This window comes from Barbus barbus (genome assembly GCF_936440315.1).
Source record: "Barbus barbus genome assembly, chromosome: 35".
In the NCBI taxonomy this organism is placed as follows: Eukaryota; Metazoa; Chordata; class Actinopteri; order Cypriniformes; family Cyprinidae; genus Barbus; species Barbus barbus.
In genome coordinates this window covers 26,535,276-26,559,029 of record NC_136763.1, presented here as the reverse complement: position 1 = coordinate 26,559,029, position 23,754 = coordinate 26,535,276, and the positions used below count along the sequence as shown (strand labels likewise).

General features: G+C 37.2%; 1 protein-coding gene across 3 annotated transcripts; it reads left to right on the top strand.

Moving 5' to 3' along the window:
* Positions 1-2,438: 2,438 nt before the first annotated feature.
* Positions 2,439-22,545, top strand: LOC306855358 (ADP-ribosylation factor GTPase-activating protein 1-like). Of its 3 annotated transcripts, XM_079394001.1 has the most exons (13): positions 2,439-2,683; positions 4,431-4,495; positions 4,573-4,682; positions 4,768-4,939; positions 7,205-7,305; positions 7,391-7,474; positions 10,869-10,980; positions 11,062-11,118; positions 13,466-13,498; positions 15,732-15,788; positions 16,795-16,854; positions 18,885-18,961; positions 20,806-22,545. In XM_079394001.1, the coding sequence occupies exons 2-13, from the start codon at positions 4,436-4,438 to the stop codon at positions 21,047-21,049; spliced, it is 1,167 nt and encodes a 388-aa protein (XP_079250127.1). In that variant the 5' UTR covers positions 2,439-2,683; positions 4,431-4,435; the 3' UTR covers positions 21,050-22,545. The 3 variants fall into 3 exon arrangements, with proteins under 3 accessions (XP_079250127.1, XP_079250129.1, XP_079250128.1); XM_079394003.1 differs by lacking the exon at positions 16,795-16,854 and having other exon boundaries at positions 2,442-2,683; positions 18,891-18,961; positions 20,806-22,539; XM_079394002.1 differs by lacking the exon at positions 16,795-16,854 and having other exon boundaries at positions 2,442-2,683; positions 20,806-22,539.
* Positions 22,546-23,754: the final 1,209 nt, after the last annotated feature.

Here is a 23,754-nt window from a genome sequence, read left to right as displayed (position 1 = left end):
TGGGCCAACTTTTTTGAGCAGTGTTGCCAAACGATGTGACACAGCAGAGCTGTTTTGGCGGCACAAGGGGGATCTACACAATATTAGGCAGATGGAAGATGTTCTTGAGTCAACTTCAACACTGCATGCGTCAGGAGGCAGACGAAGAGGTCAGGTGCATCAACAAGGCCATGAAAGGCCATAAACTCATAAATAAAATGTGCCTCACATGGCTCCAGGGGTGAATAAAGGCCTCCTGTAGCTGTGCGAGGCACGTTTAATATGGATGGATGCGCTTTATTTGACTACTTCTGGACTGTTGAACAGAAACACCTGCCCTTGCACATTATAAAGCTTGGAAGAGCAAGGATCATTTTTAATATGATTGGATTCATCTGAAAGAAGGAAGTCATATACCCCTAGGATGCCTTGAGGGTGAGTAAAACATGGGCTAATTTAATTTTTTGGATGAACTAACCCTTTAAGACATAATTTTTTGGGGGGCTTTAAAAATGGCTTAAATACCAGTCATTCAACAAACGCAAATATGAATAAAACACGCTGCGTAATTCATTTTAATATTCTCCCATAAAAAAAATATATATATACATTGTGCATGATGGTTTGGACAGCGTTCAACTAACATTTCATTAACTTTTAAATTGCAGGAGCATTTCTGTAACCATGCTGCAACGTTTAATCAGATAAAACAAACCATGTCTTGTTTTAAACAAATTTTGATGAAACATTAACATATGCATTTTACAAACACAATATATTATTTGCAAAGCCGCAAGATCAATGATGTTTGTTCCCTAGCACTGCTCACTGTATTTAGGGTCAATCGCTTTGTTGCATTCCTGTTGTATGCTGTAGATTAAAGCATGTTAAATTAATCAAGTCAAATATTCCACATCACCAGTGATTTCAGAGTTTTTATGCAATGAAGTCACTCAAAAGTGTGTAGAGATTAGGGATGTAACGGTATGAAAATTTCTCATCACGATTATAGTGACCAAAATTATCACGGTTATCAGTATTATCACGATATTGTTAAAATGTGCTGGAGATGTTCAAAACGTACCGACACATAAATCACTTCACCAAATTTTATACTTAAAAATCAACAAACAGCAAATAAAATGACTTTTTGTTTGCATAATCACTAAAACAATAACATTACCAATGAGGTCTGGATTTTAAATGACAACTTGACTGACACCAGTTTAATAGCATGTTCAAATAAATAATGTAAATGTTCAAATAAAGCTTTGAAAAAGTTTCATATAAAGGTAAACTGAATTGTTTAAATGTGTAGAATCCACATAAGCTTGTTTTTCATCAACCGGTTAAAATTTACAGCAGGGCATGCAGATTTGGTCCGTTTTTTGTCCAGACAGAAACTGCACACAGGCTGAATGTAAATAAGTGTCTGTAAATCCAGTCTCTGACAGCAGGTGGCGCTTTATACGGAAAAGCTGAATTACAGCTGATTCCCTTGAAGTCCGCGAACAAAGCAGTATTGTTTAAGAACACTTCCTTTAGGTCTTATATGGAGCTAAGATGAAAACAAAATGCCATCGAATCGTTTCTGAAGACAGTCAGATCCTTCAGAGGTACATTCATATAATTAATTCACTGATATATTCATTTGCATAATTCCCTCAGCACTCTTTTAAAACCTCCCAGCTTTTCCGCCGTTTTCTCTCAGAATGAAACTCTGCTGCCGTGCACTCGTGACACTGTTACACTCTGCTTTATGCCGGACAGTATTTATTTATCGTGAGTTGTTCAAATCGTGGTAAGTTAATCGAATACGGTTTTAATGATAATTAAAATATGAAACGGTAATACTAACCGTGGGGAATTTTATCATGATTTATCGTCAAACCGGTAATCGTTACATCCCTAGGAGATCAGGCCTAGGAACAGATGAGCCACAACAGCTCGTCCCTGACCCCTGCTGGTTATTACACTGAAGATTGTCATTATTTTCATGCCTACTTTAGCTCTAAGTGAGGCGAAGGGAAAACAAAATACATATAATAATTCTGATTTTTTTATTTAATTTTTTTATGTTTGTTTTTAACTGTAGGATGTGGTGTATGATCTCTCGCGATCTTCTGCTGCGCTTATCCTTTTTTTTTTTTTTAATAATTTTTAAATTATTATTATTAACAAGATGACATGACAAACATCATACATGATATAAACAATAAACATCATACATGATATAAACAATTAGGCTATAACGTTACCATTTTTTATATAAAAATATTAAAGCGTTTACAAATTTTCACCGTTTTAATTGCTTTTTGTTTAATAGAAAAGCGTATAGTTTCAATATAATGAAACTAAAAGAAAAAAATACTTTTAAACATTCTTACAAGATACTAGATAATACATATTTCCATAACAAAACAAAATGATCACGCTCAGACGCTGGCGTCACGACGCATGCCGATGACGCAGGCGTGACGCAGCGCGGATGTCCCAGAATGCCGCTGTCTGCCAGCGCAGCAGTGATCGATGGTCAGGCGGATCAACCGGTGATTTAACGCGTTAAACGTTAAGAGATCAACCGATGATCGAAACGCTTCGTCTCGGATGGAAATCGCTTGACGTGACTTTTCATGAGTAAATGAGACCATCCTCCTCCTCCTCATAATAATAATCATCATCGAGCCGAAGACAAACCCAGCAGGTAACGACGCGTCAGATCACCGCACTAGCGTCGCGCGCGTTGTGTTTCATTTCTCCATTAAATCACTTCTGATGCACAGACTTCAGCTAAAGCTGTCATTCAGTGAAGTACTGGATTTATGGCCTGTATCTCATTCTACTGGATCATGCTAACACCTCAGCTCTTCAGACGACTAGCCCGAGAATTCATTTAACTGTTAACTGTTAGCCCAAATAATAATAAAAAAATAAATTTAAATATAGAAAATCAGATAGGAGTCTAATTGTCGATCAAAAATATTTTCAATACACAAATATCAACAGCAAGTATCTGCAGAATTAAAAAAAAAAAACAATTAAGGCAATTTATGACCCATTTAAAGAGCTGCACAAGTAAAATGAACACAGTATGACGGGGGATGCTATGCTAACATACAGTATTAAGCCATAAAATGACACGATTTACAAAAACACATCTTATACAACAGCTTTTCAGCCTTAGACCAGTTTTATGACAAGGGATAAATCAAGCATATAAATAATTAAATTAAATTAAAACGAATAAATATTCGATTTTTAGAACTGCTTTCTCATTTACTCCGCGTTTGCTGCTTAAAAACATCTGACCATAAACAGCAAGAAAGGCTTTATTGGAAGTAAAACTCATTCTGTGCCTCGAGGTGGCGCTGCTTCATCAGGCGTTATAGTCAGGTCAAATAACAGCACTTGCCTTCACATAAAGACATCCGTGGCCTGTTTTGATTTGAAGCGTGCAGCGCTCATTTATTCACTGATATCAGTGCCTTGTGAAGTTTAATCCAGCCGTGTCACCATTCGTGTCTTTCCCTCCCCACTGTGAGACCTCTTCTAATTATAATGAAGACATTTCTAATACCATTGAACGTTTTTAAAACTTCTTCTGGCCTTAAGTTTGATGCATCTAGTCTTTAAGGACCTGTATTTAAGGTGAAAACCCTCTTTACAGTCACTTTTGTGACCAGGTTTGATTAAAAAGCTTGTGAGAATGAGAAGTGTTTTTCATTTTCTTATTAATATTTAACCACAGGTATACACGAACATCTCAGATGCTCTGATTAGTCACATTCTGGGATGGAAATTACATTTGAAACTTTGTTTTTTTGGTTTAAAATAAATATTTAATGTTCAAAAAATATCTGTATAAATTCTATATCATTTTATTTTCCATGATATATAAAAGTCTCAAGATCATTGCATAACACATATTTGAGAAATACGTGATGAAGATCTTAATCATGTACAAATATACTAGAAATAAATCCGTGTTAATTCAGGGGTTTTCAAACTTTTTGTCAGCCGAACCCCTTTGATCTAAATTATTTAAATTTTAAGTAAATATTTAAATAATATTTCAATGTCACATTTGCATGTTTAACTTTAAAAACATTATTTTTTTAATCAGTTTTAAAGTTTCAGTAATATTTTCATAGCTATTATTATTACACTCAATGATGTCATTTACAATGTAATTATTAGATTTTTTTTCCACAATATATATTATTTTTTTAATAAGATAAATATTTTTGTACATTTAAGATTTTACTTTTAGCCTACATCACATTTGTATAAACCTGTAACATTTATTTTCAAAAGCTTATAATTTAATTGAACATTTGTTTTGTATTAATTCATTAATGGTGTACACTATTAGGCGTACCGTGTACCATCTCACGAGCCCACTTTAGGACACCCTGTGTTAATAAAAGCATGTTGTTCTCCGTGTGTTTCAGGGCAGATGGCGAGTCCCAGAACCAGACGTGTGCTGAAGGAGGTCCGGTGTGAAGATGAGAACAATGTGAGTGTCTTCATCAGCTCCTCGTCCTCTCTCTCTCTCATGCGGTGTGTTTAAAGCATGGCGTGTTTGTGTGTCAGGTGTGTTTCGAGTGCGGCGGCTTTAACCCGCAGTGGGTCAGCGTGACGTATGGGATCTGGATCTGTCTGGAGTGTTCGGGCAAGCACAGAGGCCTCGGCGTCCACCTCAGGTCAGACTCCGTTTGTCTCTCTGCAGCGGTTGATTTAGGTCCATCTCAAGTGTGATTCATTCATTTGTGAGTCTTCTCTTCATAGCTTTGTGCGGTCTGTTTCGATGGACAAGTGGAAGGACTTGGAGCTGGAGAAGATGAAGGCGGGTGGAAACAGTAAGTTCCGTATGTTCCTGGAGCTGCAGGACGACTATGACCCCAGCTGGAGCCTGCAGGAGAAATACAACAGCAAAGCCGCTGCGCTCTTCAGAGACAAGGTGAGCCGCGCCGACACCAGGGACACATTATTCCCATCATCCATTGATCTGATGACTCTTTCATTGATTCATGACTACTCTAATCCAAACATTATTTAAATCTTTTATCATTTAATTATCAGTTATTTTAGTTACAACATTTCTTGATTTGAAACCATTATTTACACAATGGTGTGCATTGTTAATGTAGTGAGAAGAAATGGCTGTACACTTCAAATGTCTAACAAGAAGCATTTTAGAAATGTTTTTCAGTCACTCCTCTTCTGTAGAGCGGTAGATTCTGGATAAATTGAGAATCACGATTTGTTTTGTTGTTGTCTCAAATAGAGATCACAATTCTGAACTAAACAAAATAATGTGTGACAAAATATGAATTGCTGCAGTCTGTTTAAAAGTCTTTAATTTGAATGAATTGTTAAACATTTGAATTTAAAATCTAATACTTAATATATAAATTTTAATATTAAAATGATGAAAAAGTGGTTTGAATGAATGATTCAATGACTCATAAATACTTGACTTGTTACATTTCTGGAGCGTATTTGAACAAATCTCTTGACTGATTCAATGACAAATACATGTTTTAACAGTCTCTTGTTGCCACCCAGTGGCGAAACAATGTAGTCGACACAAACGTTATTTGAAGCGCTAGTTACTTTCAAATGGGGATTTGCTCTATTTTGATCGTCATAGACATCAATGTTTAAACTTTCACCCCTGTATTTCTGTGATAATATGAATGACTGTAAGACAGAAATAATACTGTATAGTGGAAAAGACTGTTTGTGAAGCTGTTTTTTACACAAACATGGTAATGTTAAAGGGTTAGCTCACCCAAAAATGACAATTCTGTCATTAATTACTCACCCTCATGTCGTTCCAAACCCGTAAGACCTTTGTTCATCTTCCGAACACAAATTAAGATATTTTTGATGAAATCCGAGAGCTCTCTGACTTTCCATAGACAGCAACACAACTGCAATGTTACCAGACTCAGAAACATAGCAAGGACATCGGTAAAAGAGTCCTTGTGTCATCAGTGGCTCAACTTCAATTTTGCAAAGCGACGGGTATACTTTTTGTGCACAAAGACGACAAAAATAACAATTTATTCAACAAGTCTTCTCCCCAAGTTACCATCTTCCTCCACTTTGGAGAGTACCACGACGTGTGCGCTTTCCCCAGAAAGAAATCGACGTAAAAACGTGTGCGCATGCGTCGTGGTACTCCCCAAAATGGCATAAATCAAGAATCACATGCCAGTGCCACTAAACAGGACTATGGTGAGCAACTACCAAGCCTACAGCTAAATATAGATCTTTGCAACATTGGTAAGTTAGCGGAAAGGATAAAGCCAAATTAGACCGTTATTATTGACCTCAGTTGCCCCGTTCACGTCACAAAATAAATCTTTTGACTTGCATTTGAGGGCATGCACTAGGAATGGGAGATATGACCAAAATCTTATTTCCATGATGTGAGTAATTTTATTTCATGGTACCAATTTATATCATGATATAGTCATTTTTGTTATTGTATCTTTGTTTTTAATAATAAGAACATAGAAGCAAGCCACAAACAAAAGGACAGATACAATAAAACAGACACATGACAATGAAATAAACAGTGATTTTAGGTAAAGTAGGTCCATTTAACAGTAGCAAAGATCTGAAAGGTCTTGCTTTAAGAAGAGCAATATGACGGCATTATAAAATGAAAAAGTGCGCTTTGATTTTGATGCGAAGACGTGCTCACCCAGAGACATTCACAGGTTCATTCTGAGATATTAACAAAACAACAAAGTGAATGTTTTTGACGGAACTTACGTAATTACCCATCATACATTGTGATGTAGCCTGGTTTGTTGGTCCGTTGGATTGGATTGCTTTCTCACTACAACTGAAACACTCCAGAGTTCGTTTTCAATCGAGCCGAGGCCACCTCGTTCAGGCGCTCAGACCAGTTATTTTGGTGTGGATCCAAGCACGATCACATATGCCCAAAGGAACCGAGCTAAGGGGGGAAACTCGCCAGGTTCCAAAACAATGGGCCAGGTGTGAAAGCACCCTTAGACGCTTGTTAACAGCTTCCTGTTTCAAAACGAGTTTTAAGCTTTCAGATATCGTAAGGGTATACGATCTGCCTCTCTATCTGGACTGAAGTTGTGATTGCTGTGAGATTTTGTGTGCTGAAGGTCTGTTTGATTGCTGGCTGCTTGTACACATGGCAGTATTCTGCAGTAGTTTGGTGTTCTGTGTGTTGAAGGTGGCGACGCTGGCTGAAGGGAAGGAGTGGACGATCGAGAACTCGCCTGCCAGGAACTGGACTCCTCCACAGGCCAAGAGCGGCTTGAGCGCCGCCCACCGGTACCAGCCATCTCTTCACTGCATTTGAAAGAGCACACGATGAGTGATGATGCTGTTGCTGACACGTGCGATGCTGTCGTTGTAGGTCCAGTGCCGCTGCGGGACAGATTCACTCCTCTGATAAGCCGTTTGAGGACTGGCTGTCTGATGATGTCAACTCCTATCAGAAGTGAGTTTGTGTGTTTCACTCGTCCATCATTACATTCAGATGTTTGAAGACAGAAGGCCTCCACTGACTAAGCATGTAGATACAAAGAGATGTACTAAACGCTGAGACGACTTCAATCATTGTCATATTGATTATATCGTTAGCAAAAAAACAAACATTAAAAAGAACATTTTTATTAAATGTGAAAATATTGAAAATAAGGATAATTGTTGCTAGTGGATTTGGATCTTATTGATTTCTAGTACTTGGAGAGATACTAGTTTTAGTCTAGGGCTGGATGATTGAATTCATTTTATTTTCAGTTATTTTTTTGTTATAAATTCAGCAGTGGGTTTTTACCCACTTTTGGTCTAGTTTTTTTCTGTGTTGTTTTTATATAATGTATTGTAGTTTTCGGGAAGTTGTGGAAGTGCACTGCAACACTTATTTTTAACTATTTTTTTTAAATATTATTTAAGTTTGTGTGTGTGCATACACACTATATTGCCAAAAGTATTGGCACCTGCTTCTAATGAACAGGTTTGACTATACTAATTTCCATGAGAACAAATCTTAATGTTTAAGCATATAATGATATTCTAGGGAATTGTGTGCTTCTGATTTTATAGCAACAGTTTGGACAGAACCCTTTTCTATTCTAACATAACAATGCCTCTGTGTATAAGACACAGTTCAAAAAGACATGATTGTTTCAGTCGGTGTGGAAGAACTTGACCGGTCTGCAGAAAGCCAAGTCCTGATCCCAGCTGAACTCCTCTGGTGTGACTTTATATGCAGACCTTGAGCCAAAAACTCGTCACCAAACACCAATGACTTGTACATGCACTATATGGACTAAAGTATTGGGACACCCCCTTCTTTAGAATAGGCACTTCCAAAACTGTGGCATTAAAGATGAAAACATAATTAATGTATTTAAAATTGTATTTCCACCTCTGCAACAGTTTTGGAAGTGTCCAAAATGACTGAACCCATATGTTCAAGACAAATCGTTGGTATTTGATGAGTTTTTGGCTGAAGGTCTGCATTTAAAGTTTCTGCAGACCAGTCAAGTTCTTCCACACCGACTCGTTTTGAACCGTGTCTTATACACAGAGACACTGTCATGTTAGAATAGAAAAGGGTTCTGTCCAAACTATTGCTATAAAATCAGAAGCACACAATTCCCTAGAATATCATTATATGCTTAAACATTAAGATTTGTTCTCATGGAAATTACTAAAGTAGTCAAACATGTTCATCTTTTTGCATAAAAAAAAAAAAAGTATACAAACAAAACTTGAGAAATTAAGGTAAAAGTCCCCCGTAAGTGTTGATTTTTGGTGAATTGCATGGAAACTAATTTTTTCTGCCGGTGCGACTAAATTGTGTGAGTGGTCGCACCGGCGTGACCACCGCGTTGCCCAACTCGTATGCGCTGCCATTTCTGTTGCATATGAGAAACAACTAATGAAACTGCAAATGAAACAAAAGCATGACGAAACCGCACTACTCGTTTGAGCTGTGCAGCCACAGCATGGACAGTTTATCGGCTCGGACCAGTAATTGAGCTCGGAACAGCTTTACTCCAGAACCAATGCTGATCTCACCACACTGTTACAGCACAGCGCTGCGAGATGCATTCAAGTTCTGCACCGAATTCTGTTATGAACATATCAAACAGCTCTGATGTAGAAAACCAGAAGTAGTAGCCTAATAACTATACCATGGTATTGTGGCAGAAAGAGTCGAATGTTATTACATTATTCATTTCAGGGTTTGTACAACCTTTTGAGAGAGAAATTCAAGCACTTTTCAGTGACACAACTATTTCCAGCACTTTAAAGCTCTAAAAATGATCAAATTTAAATGTTGTTTTTAATGGGATGACCAAAATATACGTGGTAAACGAACCCATTTAAAAATGTACTTATTTAACATTTGAAAAGACATCAAATGACCACTATAACCAGTAGATGACAGCAGAGAGGCACTTAATGGCTTATTCATTTCCACTTTTTTCACTTTATATTTTGATATTATAAAATCACTATTATAAAATATCAAATCATCAAGAAATAAAATTTTCTCAAAGTTTTGCACTTTTCATGTGTATGAAGTAAGAAAAGTCATAAAGTGCGTTATAAAACAAACTTTTGTTCAATTTGGAAGTGAATCACTCAAAGTAAAGAGCATTCTTTTGAAAATCGCTGAAGCTGTCGGTCAGTTCAATATAGTAGGCTACTATAAAAGAATAATGGTACAGTTAATGAGAGCAGAATATATCTTTTTAAAAAAAAATATATATATATTGCTCGTTACAGTTTTGAATAAAAGTAAATTTTGTACACTTCTCAACTCAAGCTCAGTGCTTTGCTGTCAGTTGTGCATTACCAAGAAATAAATGTGTAATATTATTAGTAATGCGAAACAATAGTATTTTTATGATTAAATTATCTTTGTTTTTAATAACCCCACATATGACCCCCATAGCTACCAAATCTGCTTCTTGCGCCACCATCTGTAGAACTTACTAGCGCTTGTGCCACTGCTCTCAAATGCTAGTCTGGAGTCCTTTAATAGGCATCATTTTGACCCTGAACCTTTCCAAAACACGTGTGCGTCACATTCATGACACTAAATAAGAAAATGTGACACATTTTCAAGAAATAAATTGTGGTTTAAAAATCTAATGTGGGTCAAACTAACCAACAAAACCTATATGCTTAAAACAGCAAGCTTGTTTTAAAAGCTTAATAAATGCATGATTTTTCACCAGTGAAGAGCAATATAGGAGTAGACGTGAGATATGGCACGGCTGGGATTCGGCCGTAGGTAATATAGCTTGCCGATATATAGCCATATCTCACGTCTGCGAGTGTGATATTGCGTTTATACAACAGTTTGACGGCACAAGTGTGTAAATACATAAAATAACAACAGAGTGTCTTTAAAAGCCCTCTGTTGTGCAGAACTACTTCCTTCCGCCATGGATTCAGGTTTGACAGTTTAACAGCTGAGCCCAAGTCTCTGTTACTAATTCTTTATACTACTTTAGAACTAGTAACGTTGAGTTTCTTCATTAAAAGCTGTGTATTATGTGTAGTAGAGTATTATGAGAGAAAGATCGTGATTACCTGCATCTGATCCAGCGTTCATTCTTCAGCTCAGTCTCATATTCACAATTAGTTCTGCCATAGGCATCTGCCATGACACTCGCTGTGAGAAATACGGCAAGCGGAGTGATTTTAACAGTCAAATAAACAGGAAGCTCTAGATGGGGATGGGAATGGCCCCTCACCCCAGCAAGTGTCCATATCACGCGTCTGTACGATCATATTTCATATGTGTGAACAGCTGTGATCTGTGGTCTGTTATTATGTGTGAATATGGTTGTGATTTTGTGATGTTTCAGTGCTGGAGCGTCCGGCGCGCAGGAGAATCGATATGTGGGATTTGGAAACACTCCCAACCCACCCAAGAAAGATGAAGACTTCATGAACAACGCCATGTCTTCCATCTACTCGGTAAAACAGCAGCAGCAGCTTTGATATAACAAAGGTCTGTCCGTCATTCATCGTTACTGTTGTCTGTGTCGTGTGTTTCAGGGCTGGAGCAGCTTCGCTGTTGGAGCCAGTAAGTTTGCGTCGGTCGCTAAAGACAGTGTAAGTACATTGCTGCACACACACAGACCAGCTGTTCACCTAGCTTTCATCACACCACTAAACCTGCTACTGAAGGACGACAGCAGCCGATCTGAGTTGCTAGATCAGGAATATTTGTGCCCTGTATATGTTTTATTACACCAAATCTGGTGTTAATAATGTGGCTCCTCTGTGTGTTGTGTCTGTCAAACGGTGTACAGATGGGTTTTTCCTGCATAGAGAATTTTGTGCCACCTCTGGTTATAGCAAAACTCAAGCAGACATTTGAAGAAATACTGATATCTTTACACATATGTGACCCTGGACCACAAAACCAGTAATAAGGGTAAATTTTTTTTAAATTGAGAAGTATGCATCATCTGAGAGCTGAATAAATAAGCTTTCCATTGATGTATGGTTTATGATGGGATGATATTTAGCAGAGATACAACTATTTGAAAATCTGGAATCTGAGGGTGCAAAAAAATCTAAATATTGAGAAAATCTCCTTTAAAGTTGTTCAAATGAAGTTCTTAGCAATGCATATTACTAATCAAAAATGAAGTTTTGATATATTTACAGTAGGAAATTGACTAAATATCTTCATGGAACATGATCTTAATATCCTAATGATTTTTGGCATAAAAGAGAAATCATTAATTTTGACCCATACAATGTATTTTTGGCTATTGCTACAAACATACCCCAGTGACTTAAGACTGGTTTTGTGGTCCAGGGCCACTTATTCACTTTACATTTCTTTAGACAGAATCATAATTTCTGTTCATTTTCCAATGAATTATGCAATTTGATGAACATTAGTATCTTCCAGCACTGTCTCAGTATGTTTTCTCTTTCACGATCGCACACACCGATACAAATGTGACAATTCAAATCGGTTGAGATGTTAAATTGCGATACAACTGGGGGAAGGATTTATATGAATGTATAGATGTTTTTTTTGCCCCCGTGTATGTATAATGCATAATTAAAGTAGTGTTCAAAAGCGCAGCTCTACTTTACTCTCAGCGGTAACCAATGAAACGCTGTATTGCTGCTGTTCCATAAGCGCCACCTGATGGCAGAGAGTAAATTTGCTTCTCATTCAACCTGTCTGCTGTTTCTGTTTCATTCAGATATGTTTTATGTAGTATAGTTTCACAAAACTACAGTCTGACCATCCTGTTTTTGCTTCAAATTTCGAAATTATACAATCTAATTTAGATTTAAAAAACTGCTCATGCCGCATGTGTGCAGCATATTTGTTTGCATCATGATTAAAATGCAGTGGATGCCTCTTAATTTTAAGTTGAAAGAGTACAGGTAAAACATCAGTTTGTTTATATGAATATTTTTTTATGTGTTATAAAAATTAGTAAAGTTTAGTTTTGTTATTTGACATAGTTTCTCAAAGAATTGTGCAGCATTTTGTCCAAGCAATAAGAAACGGACATCTATTCATTTATAATTAGTCTTAAATCTCTCTCTTAAAGGGTTAGTTCACCCAGAAATGAACATTAGTCCATCCTTTACTCACCCTCAAGGCATCCTAGGTGTATATGACTTTCTTCTTTCAGACGAATCCAGTCAAAATTATATTAAAAATGGTCCTTGTTCTTCCAAGCTTTATGGCGGCAGTGGGTGGGTGTTTCTGCTCAATAGTCCAAAACAAAAGTGAAATAAAGCACATCCATCCATAATAAAGTGTGCCTCACACGGCTCCGGGGGTGAATATTTTCTTACAAAAATGCATTGATTCGCTACAGGAGGCTTTTATTCACCCCCGTGTTTTTTCTGCATGGATGCGCTTTATTTGACTTCTTTTGGACTGTTGAGCAGAAACACCCACCCACTGCCATTATAAAGCTCGGAAGAGCAAGGATTAATTCTGGATTTGTCTGAAAGAAGAAAGTCATATACACCTAGAGGGCGAGGGTCAGTAAAGCATGGGCTAATTTTATTTTTTGGGTTAACTAGCCCTTTAAATCGTGGATCAAGGAGGTCATAACTTATAGCTGTTATGCTGTGTTTAATTTAAAGTTCAACAGGTTTGTTTTTGTAAAATGCAACTTGATAATTGTCATTTTCTTCAATTATGTAATTATTAGAACACCTAAAATATGTTGCATGTAAAAGTGTTTGTTACCGCCAGTCAAAGGGGGGGGTACAATGTGTGCACATAATCAGGAGGATGCCTCATTTTGAGCCAGGAAAAACCCTGAGTATTCACTACACAGCATGACCTCTTCAAGCTGAACTGTTTAATGATTAATTGTGATGAATGATTTTTGTGTGTGTCAGCGGTTCATGTATAATAACTAATGGGATTGTGATTATAAGACACTTTTTCATCTTCTGTCCTTAACAGACCACAAAATTGGCCAGCCAAGCAACTCTGAAGGTACGTCTCATCAGTGTGATGTGAAACTCTCCAATCTGATCACTCGAGTCTGTTTTATATAAGGACTGGTTTAAAATATCAATTTACTTATTTTAGCCCTGCCAACCTGTACGCATTTTGCGTAGCGGATACGCATTTTACGATACGGTACGATTGTCACTCTAAACTACGTCAAAACCTGGTGACGCCTCTGTCCACTTTGGTGCTTTCGTCAAGCAACCGCAAAAGAAGTAGTGATCGACCAATCAAAGTGTTTTTCTGGTTTTGCGTTTAAATAATTTCGGTGCATTTTATTTCTCTCCGAACTGGCTCTGTTTGTGTCCGTGAGTCTGCGCGCTGAGCTGAGGAAACGCCTCCCCGCTATAATGAGCATTTGAAAAAGCCAAACATCTTCCCTTGTGATGACTTGTAATGAGAAGCGTTTCTAAACCTGTTGTCCAACAAAAATTTAAAATTATAAAGGCTATGTCAATTAGCAATGAGTCTAAATATATTATGAAAATACCGGAGATGGCTTAAAGAACCCAGATGTTTGATCAGTTTAAGTGTTTCTATGTTCTTTTTGTTCAGCTACATCAATGCCTTTGTCCATATAAAGGATTTCCTGGAGCGTCATCAGTTCTAGTACTTCTGTGATGCATATGTGGATTTCCTGTACGAGTGCGCCCTCTGGCTTCAAGTATGAATGAAACGGACATTACATGTTTATAGCCCTAAATAATGGCCAGTCCATGAAAATAATACTTCTCTCAAAATTAATTTAAAGTAGACATGTTTTTCTACAGTGTACATAAGTGTACTGGAGTTTTATTTTTATTTTTTTAAATAACAATTTAAATGGCAAAAAAAAAAAAAAAAAAAAAAACCTCTGATGCGCCAAGCCACCAGAACTAACCAAAAACTGCTGTTTAAATACTAAAGAGGTATTTATTGAACCGTGGGCTAACTGTATTGTTGCATCCCTACGGTTTACTCTAAAATACTGTATAACAGGAATAGCCCAAAGGTGTGTGTGACTGAGTGCAGACCCTGAGTTTTAACCTTTGGAAACTGTTTAACATTAAAGCTCACATTGTGCAATTACAATTTTGACATTAGCCATCATGGAGCTTCAGGTAATAATGTAGCTATCTAGGAATATTTGTTTCTGCTTGAACTCTTTCATTTGATCTGGGTGTCGGTCTTTAAAGAGTTTTGTTAGTTTGATTGTTTCCTCCTTTTGATGTCGCCACGTCTCAGTGCTTTTATGAAGATAGCGCAGCAAGAACCGGGTTGACCGGGTACCACCGGTACTTAAAAAATCCTGGTACCATGACGTTTTCATTTTTTTAGTACCGACTTGGTACCGAAGTACCAGGTCTTTTGACAACACTAATTAGGATGTATTTGTTTCTTCGCATCAGATTTGGAGAAATTCATCAATTGCTCATCAATGGATGCTCTGCAGTGAATGGGTGCCGTCAGAACAAGAGTCCAAACAGCTGATAAAAACATCACAATAATCCGCACCACTTCAGTCCATCAGTTAACATCTGGAGAAGACAAAAACTGAAGACGTTTTTAACTTCAAACCATGACCTCTAGCTAAAATGAGTCCATAACCCATCATAACACTTCCTCCGATTAAATGTTTTTATCAGTTGTTTGGACTCTCATTCTGACGGCACCCATTTCTCACATGACACATTTCTCCAAATCTGATAAAGAAACAAACTCATCCTGATCTCGGATGGCCCGAAGGGAAGCACATTTTCAGCAAGTTTTCATTTTTGGCTGAACTATTCCCTGAAGTGCAGCAGTAAGGCCTCTGCCGTCTGTAGTTTATATACGCTGCTTTATTCTGTCTCTGCCGCCGCTGCTGTGGATGAAGTTACGGGGCTATAAACCACCGCCTGAGCCGGTAACACTCACCGCATGCTGCACGCATGTGTGTTTCTGTGTGTGTGAGAACACTGAGTCAGATGCTCGACATGTGACAAGCGTTCAGTATGCAGATCCTGCTTGTTTTCAGTATGTATATCATAACTTCACTTGATTCCTGCCATTCACTGTAGCTAAAAAAAAGTCCGATTGCAGTCCATTTGAAGGTCATGTGACAGATCATGCCTCCTCACACAGTGTTGATGGTCTGTCATGCATGTGCTGTGACTCATGTTTTCATCAAGTTTTATTTGTGTGTGTGAAATACACCATTTTGTGTGAGTGTGTGTTCACCCGTGTGTTTCTCTCTCAGGCTTCTGAATTGGGACAGACGTTAAATGACAGTGTTATCAAGCCCACGCAGGAGAAGGTAACCAGCATGTTTGTTACTCGCATGTAACTAGTCTAGTTAGGAGTGAGTGTGTTTCTCACAGCGCTGCCAGTAAACGAGAGACGCAGAAAGATTTTCATTGTGCCAAAGTACATTTTCTACATTTAGATCAAACTAATTTTGTATACAAGTACATTTATCCAGGCTTAAAAATATTTGTGCCAACGTTCAGAAGTTTAGGGCAGGGACGATTTTTATAAATGTTTTTGAAAGAAGTCTCTTTTCACCAAGGCTGCATTTAGTTGATGAAAAACACATAATTCAGATAAATGTTTTCTATGTGAATATGTGTTAAACTGTAATTTATTTCTGTGATCTGCAGCTGTATTTTCAGCATCATTACTGCAGTCTTCAGTGTCACATGATCTTCAGAAATCATAATAATATACTGATTTACTGCTCAACAAACATTTCTGATTATTATCAATGTTGAACACAGTTGTGCTGGCCGACATTTTTGTAGAACCCTTCATACATTTTGTTTTTTATTTGAAATAGAAATCTTTTTATAACATTATAAATGTCTTTACTGTAATTTATCAACTGCATGCAGTCTTGCTGAATTGCTTTTAAAATTAATTTTACTGACGGCAAACTTCTGGATGGTAGAGTATAACATACATGTGGTGAGTTGCCTCTATAATTAGTTTTTTTAGATTAAAGTTCTCTAAATGCTTGCTGTGAGGGTAAGATGTGCCAGTGACTGCTCACTATGAGCTTTGCATCCAAGTACACTAACAAGTACTATCATCAGGAGTGTTAGTTTGACCTTATCCATATGTTTATCAGATTTTTTTGTGGTGAAATGTTTCTATGTGAGGTTCAGCATCAGCAGTAGATCTCACTGAATGAACTCTACAGATGCCATCATGGAGCTAGTTCTTCTGTAGCTGATCAGTGCAAATGTTAGACGACATAGAGGCGAGTCTGAAGCGTGTTTCGGTCTGATGTCCACTGCTGTCTAACACTGCTCTGACTCATGTAGGTGAAGGAGGGAAAGTTGTTTGATGAAATGACTGTCGGCATCACAGGTCTGGCCACAAAGGTACGAGCCTGCCGGCTGCTCACGATCATCTGATGTGATGCAGTGACACACGTCAGCTGATCGGGAGCAGAGAGAAACCCTTGTGCTATTTCTGTGTCTCAACTCACTTTTCTTTCTCTTTTTCTGCTGCCATTGTGATTATGGTGGTGAGTACGATGATTTAGACATAGAGCTTATGTAATCATGAGAAGACTCTCTGTGGAAATCAGTCATGCTTAGATGCTTGTATTAAGGACCCCATGACAATCCAGATTACTTTGGAGTTTTTAGCAGAAAAAAAAAGATATAATTCAGCCATAATATTTCTCCCCATGAAAATAGCCATAGAAGCTGGAATGGCATTAAACACAAACAATCAATCCAGATTACAGCTCTCTGTGCTCCTAGTTATAGCAGATCAAAAGATACAAATCTCTCTTCTGGAGTAACAGACAGAAATATTGCTGACTCTTATTTAATTTTTTTATTGAATCTCATGCTCTGAAGAATGAGCCGCCCTGTTATGTTCCGCCCAAACTTACTAATAGTTAAATAGGTAAGAAAGCAAACTGTTTCATGGGGTCTTTAAAAATAAAACCATGTCATGTTTACAGTAATACATCACTGCTTTTTAACACAATAACTTAAAGGCCCTTTCTCACCACAGCCATTGGTCTGTTCACACTGAGAATGAATAAGTTGAGCGAAATGCAAATGTGACCCATGCTGGCAAAATGAGTCGGAATGAGCTAATTTTCAAAAACTAATTTGATTTATTTTCACTTTCTCCATTAAAATACCTTCAAAGATTTATGACTTGTTGGAATCGGACAGAAATGACTGAGTTACAGCCGTTTGAAGGCGATAAAGCAAAATCACCAAGCAACAGAACAAAGATGCAAATAAACAGTAGTTTAATCAAGAGCAGCGAGTGATTCTGCCTTTTTTTTAACGATTGATTAACATTGAGATCTACTGTAATGCATGAATCTAATATAATGTTACACAGATTTCCTCCAACCATTAATTAAACGTTCATGTAAGACATAACAGATGATGTTTGTGTGAATCTCACCAAGACCTATTTCACAATAATGTACTTTATAGGGAGATCGCACACTCTTGCAAATGTCAGTCAGCGCGATCATTTTGTTTTCGTCAGCATGGGTTTGGAAATGATATTTCACTGGTTTGGACTCATGTCATCGAGAAATCAATATGAATATTCACAAAGCTGGAATGCTGCACTTTGCAACAATAGACCTGCAGCTTGTGGTGAGAAGCAGCAGCAGTGAGCAGAGAAAAAGGTACTCGGACAATGTACAAATAAAGATCATTTTAGATATTTAATTACGGAGTGTCTATTTACACTAAGTGCAAATAGCCCATCTTGTTGGCAAATGCTATTTACACTAACTCCGCCCACTCACGTGTGGTTGGGTTAGTCAACATAAAAAAAAAGAAGGTAGTTTAACATCAGTTTCAGTGGTGTAGATGGTAAGGCGCATGCTTTTTGACGCGAGCGACCCGAGTTCAAGCCCACCTTTTGCCAAACATTTTTTTCTCCCTTTTCAAATCTCATATCGCATCAGAAAGGCATTTATTTTCAATAAAACTGAAGCAAATAATAAAAAAGTTGAAAATAAAGTATCGGGTAGGGTTAGGGTAGGTGTAGGGAGGGCTTTATTGTCCCAATAAGGTGGCATCCATTTAATAAATTTGAATTAAAATTATCATTTACACTCAGTACGTTATTATTGCGTACTGTTTTATAATGTACTACAATACTGAGGTGCAGATAAATAAATAAATAAATAGCAGACAATCTTGCTATTTTAACAGTGTACATAGAATCCATTGCTATTTGCACTTAGTGCAAATAGCCGCTGCCATTTAATTATTTGGAGCTTTGGGATTGCTAGAAGAGGGCTTAAGGAACCCTCAAATTTGACCAAAACTGACATTTTTAACTTCTTTTGGTCTTGGGGGTCTTAAATCATGTTCAGCTGGTTTTCTGTGGTCAGTGGTGTTGAGACTCTGTGTTTGTGCAGGTTCAGGGTGCAGGAGCTAAAGGCTGGAAGGACATGACATCTTTCTTCGGTGGGAAACAAGAGGCTGCTGATGATGGGTAATTACAGATTTATTCAGTATCATTAATTATATGAAGAGAATTCTTTGAGGTCTTATGAATTTAGGAAGGGAATACGTTATTCATGATTTTTGAACATACAATTATGGGGAAAAGTACAATACAGCATCTAAAAAAATTATACTTTTATTCAGCAAGCAAGCTAAACAAAACTGACTGTAAAAACATTGAAAATGTTATATTTTCAATTCTGAAATACATCTGCGAGCAGTAATTATCAGGTCCCAGCACAAATGGCTCATGCAGACAATATGATGGCCACATCGCTCTTCAAATGTTATACGATTCTTTAAGAATATTTGTATGGAAGTATTGTTCTATGATCTGTATTATAACAGACAAATGATATTGTCTCTTCATTTTAACTGGACATCAGTCATGTCTGGCAACTTGACAAATGTCAGTATTAGGATATAAAAAAAATAAGTTTTTGGATATTACAGATTTCTTTGCAAACTGATTAGACTTAGACAACTTAATGCAATTACAATGATATTTTTGCAAGTCAATCTATGGAATCATTGACACAGATTTAAACTGAGATCTATAAAGATTTGTTATCCTGTGGACAACATTAGTCTTTCATTCGATTTGTTCAAATGGCTGATTCACTCAGGAATGGCTCACTTTATGAATGGGCCTTTGAATCATTGGTTCACACGATTCGTTCAAAACCGCAGATTCATTCAGAAACTAAACACCGCTATGTTGCTCGGAGACACACAACGGTTCTGCTGTGGCTTTATAGGTAATACTTTAGTTAGCAAAACTGAGCAAAAACAGACAATATTGTGTTTAAAACATAGCACAATATTAATATATTGTTAATAACAATATTAATATTGTTAATATTAACAATATTAACTTCTTGTGTAAAATCACATTTGCTCTCGCTGCTCGTGTGACATGGCTTATCATGTGATATAAATATGAGACAAAATCTCATACAGGAGCATTTTTGCCCCAATATCTTGATTTTTAGGGCATGGGGTGTTGTTGCCCGGCATCATATTTGTCAACAGTCAACTGTATGAAATGTATTTTTAGGTATTTTTATAATGCAACTGGAAATTTGAGAGAGAGATTTTGTTGTTTGAGCGTTAAGGATTCAGAGGAAACATAATTTGGTTACAATTGCAGAGTTGTGAACCACAATGCAAAATCCTTTCTATAGCGCCACCTAGTGTCTGATGGATGTGTGTCTGGAATTTCTGGTGATCCCACCAAGTCTGGTTTCTCTAGGTCGCCTGAACAGTTTTAGTGAAGAAAAAAGAAAATCGGTGCAAATGCTGTTCTTCTGAACTTTCTATTCACCAAAGAAACCTGAAAAGTAAAATTCAGCTGCTCAACTGTTTTCAACATTGATAATAATCAGAAATGTTTCTTGAGCAGCAAATCAGCATATAAGAATGATCGTGACACTGAAGACTGCAGTAATGATGCTGAAAATACAGATTTGAACACAGAAATCCTTTACATTTGAACAGATAGTCACATAGAAAATAGCTATTTTACATTGTAATATTTCACAATATTACTGTTCTTACTGTGATCAAATAAATGCAGCACATTTACTGTGTGTGACGTCAAGAATCATTTGTCATCCAGTCAGGTCACCATCATTTTTTTTCCAAGTTAAAAATCCCGTTTTACTCTCCTGTCATATGTGTGCTTTAGGACAATCAAACTAACGAGTCGTCAGTGCTCTTTTATTTTTGTGGATGTTGTTTCTGTGGATTGTGATGAGTAGATTTCTGAAAGTATTTCATGCACTCGTCAATTAAAAAAAAAAAGAGACGTTTGTTTTGCTGGTTTGATTTCAGTTCTGCTTACGAAGAAGGATATCAGAACCAGGGGCCTAAGCGTGACTTCTGGGAAACCTTCGGTAGTAACTCCGCTCTCAGCAGCAACTCTGTAGAGAGGGGCTCAGAAGCTCAGTCCAACAACAAGAATAGTGCTGCAGACAACTGGGACACCTGGGACAATGGCTGGGAGAAAGCTGGAGATGACAAGGACAAGAGCACATCGAAAGCGGCTGAGGACTCTTGGGACAGCAGCGGCTGGTAGACCTGCAGAGGGTTTGTGTGTTTGCTTTCATCAGCCTGTCCTGTACAACACGCATCACAAACACACATCTGACTGGACATGTCCCTAGTTTCGCCTGTCGTTGTTTGTTTCTGTTGAGAATAAGTCGATAAAGATCTTTTTGATGTCTCTGTCCATGATGGAGATATTTAATATTACAGTATAATGTTTGATATTATAGTGGATTTGACACCAGCAGAAATCTGCATGTCATCTGCTGTTTGTGGTCCGTAGATCATAAACCTTCAGATCGCAGTGGCTTTCCTGTGTCATGACAGACTCCTGTTCATGTTTTTTTATTTTATATGTATGTGTTCATTATATATGTGTATATATGATGAGCTGTCAAACAGATTCCTATAAAAAAAAGAAGAAAAAAAAAAGCATTTTTATCAGCAAAATTGTTCAGGCTTCCTGTTCATAATGTAATCACCATAACCAAACGTTCGTCTGTAGAAGCATGACGCATGGGCTTTTCATCATTTTAGTTAATATCCTCCAGTTAATCATCCATCACCTCATGGCCTTTTTATGGAAATCGCTAATATTCTTGGGCATTTGTAATCATGTTATGTATTTTGTTTGTTTGTGTTGTCCATATTGTCTTTCCAGATGTGAAATGTACTCTTCATCAGCTCTTGGATTACATGAAAGAACAAATTATCTCAAAGATTTCATGTAAAACTCAAGACTTGGACATCAGACATAATTATTTATTCATGTTTTTCATTTATTTTGGTCTTTTATTTGTGATTTCGGCTAAACGGGATGTTTCTCCTTACCTCAGTCATAAGGTGGTTGTTTTCTGTATTATTGTCAGGTTCACCCGAATCTCTTTATGATATTGAATATTGCTGTTATCCACACATCATGTGTTCATGAATTCATTGACATCTGCTCCATGGATGTTCCTGACTAGCACATTTCTGCTATGTATGTATGAATTGTAACAACGCCTGCTGTGTCTGAGGAACATGGGTGAGCTACACTATATTCTGCTAGTTAAATAGTATAGTTAATAAAGCTTTAAACACCACCTGACTTCTGAACTTGGTCTCATATGTAACTTGAACCTGATGTTGATGAGAAGGTCATGAATTGACGGCTGGATTTTCCATCTGAAGAGGTTTCCTGTGCAGTGTTTAATGACATCAGAGCTCAGCAAGCAAACATGCCATCGTTACGCTGGGTTCATCACAGATGGTGTGGACGAAAGATGTGACGTGATGGTTGGGCTGTTCTGTGACTGCATGATATCCCTTACAAAAAAGAAGTGTGCTATTAGTATACTACTTTTAAACTAAAAAATAGGGAAGTGTACTTTGTCTACTATTTATGTACTTCTCAGAAATATACTTAAAATTACATTTAAGTATACTTGACTTGTACTTCAAAATGTATTTGAGCTATACTGTGCTCCTAGAATCTGTGTTTTCATTGTTATATGGTCGGGGAGCTAATACACACCTTCTGTACAGAATAAAAAAAAAAAAAACAAGCGAAGAAGAAACCTAAACAGATGCTTCCAATCCACATGTAATCTAACACCATCATCAGACATAAAATAGCATCAAAACTGTGTAACATTATGGAATAAAATGTTGACCAATGAAGAGGTAATAATGACTGTCAAGCTTTGGGGTGTTGATCGACGCCATCTACGTTTTGATTATTGATGAAACTTACCCACAGTTTAAGTCAAGTCTTTAAAAAAAAGAATGCAAGAAGCTAGAATAAAATGTGTTTGTTTACAAGCAGATATCCTGTTCTTTCTTTTGATGTTTTGTATGTTCAGATATTCATATAACAAAATATACACATTAATAAAAAAACTTTGATGTAAACTAGTTGTTTAATATACTTAAACTTTATACTTTAGTCCTAAGGAGGACTAAACTCAATAGTCCCTATTGAAATAGTACACTTACGAGTATACTACTAGAACACTAATATTGTATACTTACTACATTAAGTATACTTAAAAATATACTTCAAGTTTATTTTATTAAATATACTTAAGTAAAGTTCAAGTATACTACTTTTTGGTAAGGATTCATCTGTGAGTGCAGAGTGAATGTTTGAGAAAAGTAAGGAATCAGGAGTCTCTTCACTGAAACACTTTCAGATGGACCATAAACAAAGGCTTTGGCTGTTATCATGATGATCTGCTCACAGGCAGATCTACTGAAGAAGAGGAATGTCGGAGTCACATGGGGTGCCTCAAGGATCAGTGTTTGGTCCCCGCCTGTTCTTCATAAACACAGCCTCACTGGTGCATGATCATAAGGGTACATGGGTTCCTGTCAGGATATGCAGTTCAGCTCCTTGTCCATTTCAAGACTGCACTACTGAAATGCTGTATTAGCCAACTTGCACTACTAAAGCTGTGTTCATACCATGTCGTAATTACTGTACTTTCGAAATAATGTGACGTTCTACTCCTCAGACTCGGAATTGTGCATTTCTATGGCACCATCAATGGCTAAGTAGCAGTTAAATGAAGCTGTGGTGGTCAGGTGGTACCGCTGCCACATGGTCCAAGTTGTGGCTCTCAGAACATTCTCAACTTGTTGTAATTATGAGTTCTGAAGGTCTTTGCTGATGATAGTGTTGCCATAGAAATGCATAATTCCAAGTCTGAGGATGCGATTTCAGCTGTATTTCACTTCTGCTTTTGCTTGCAGTCT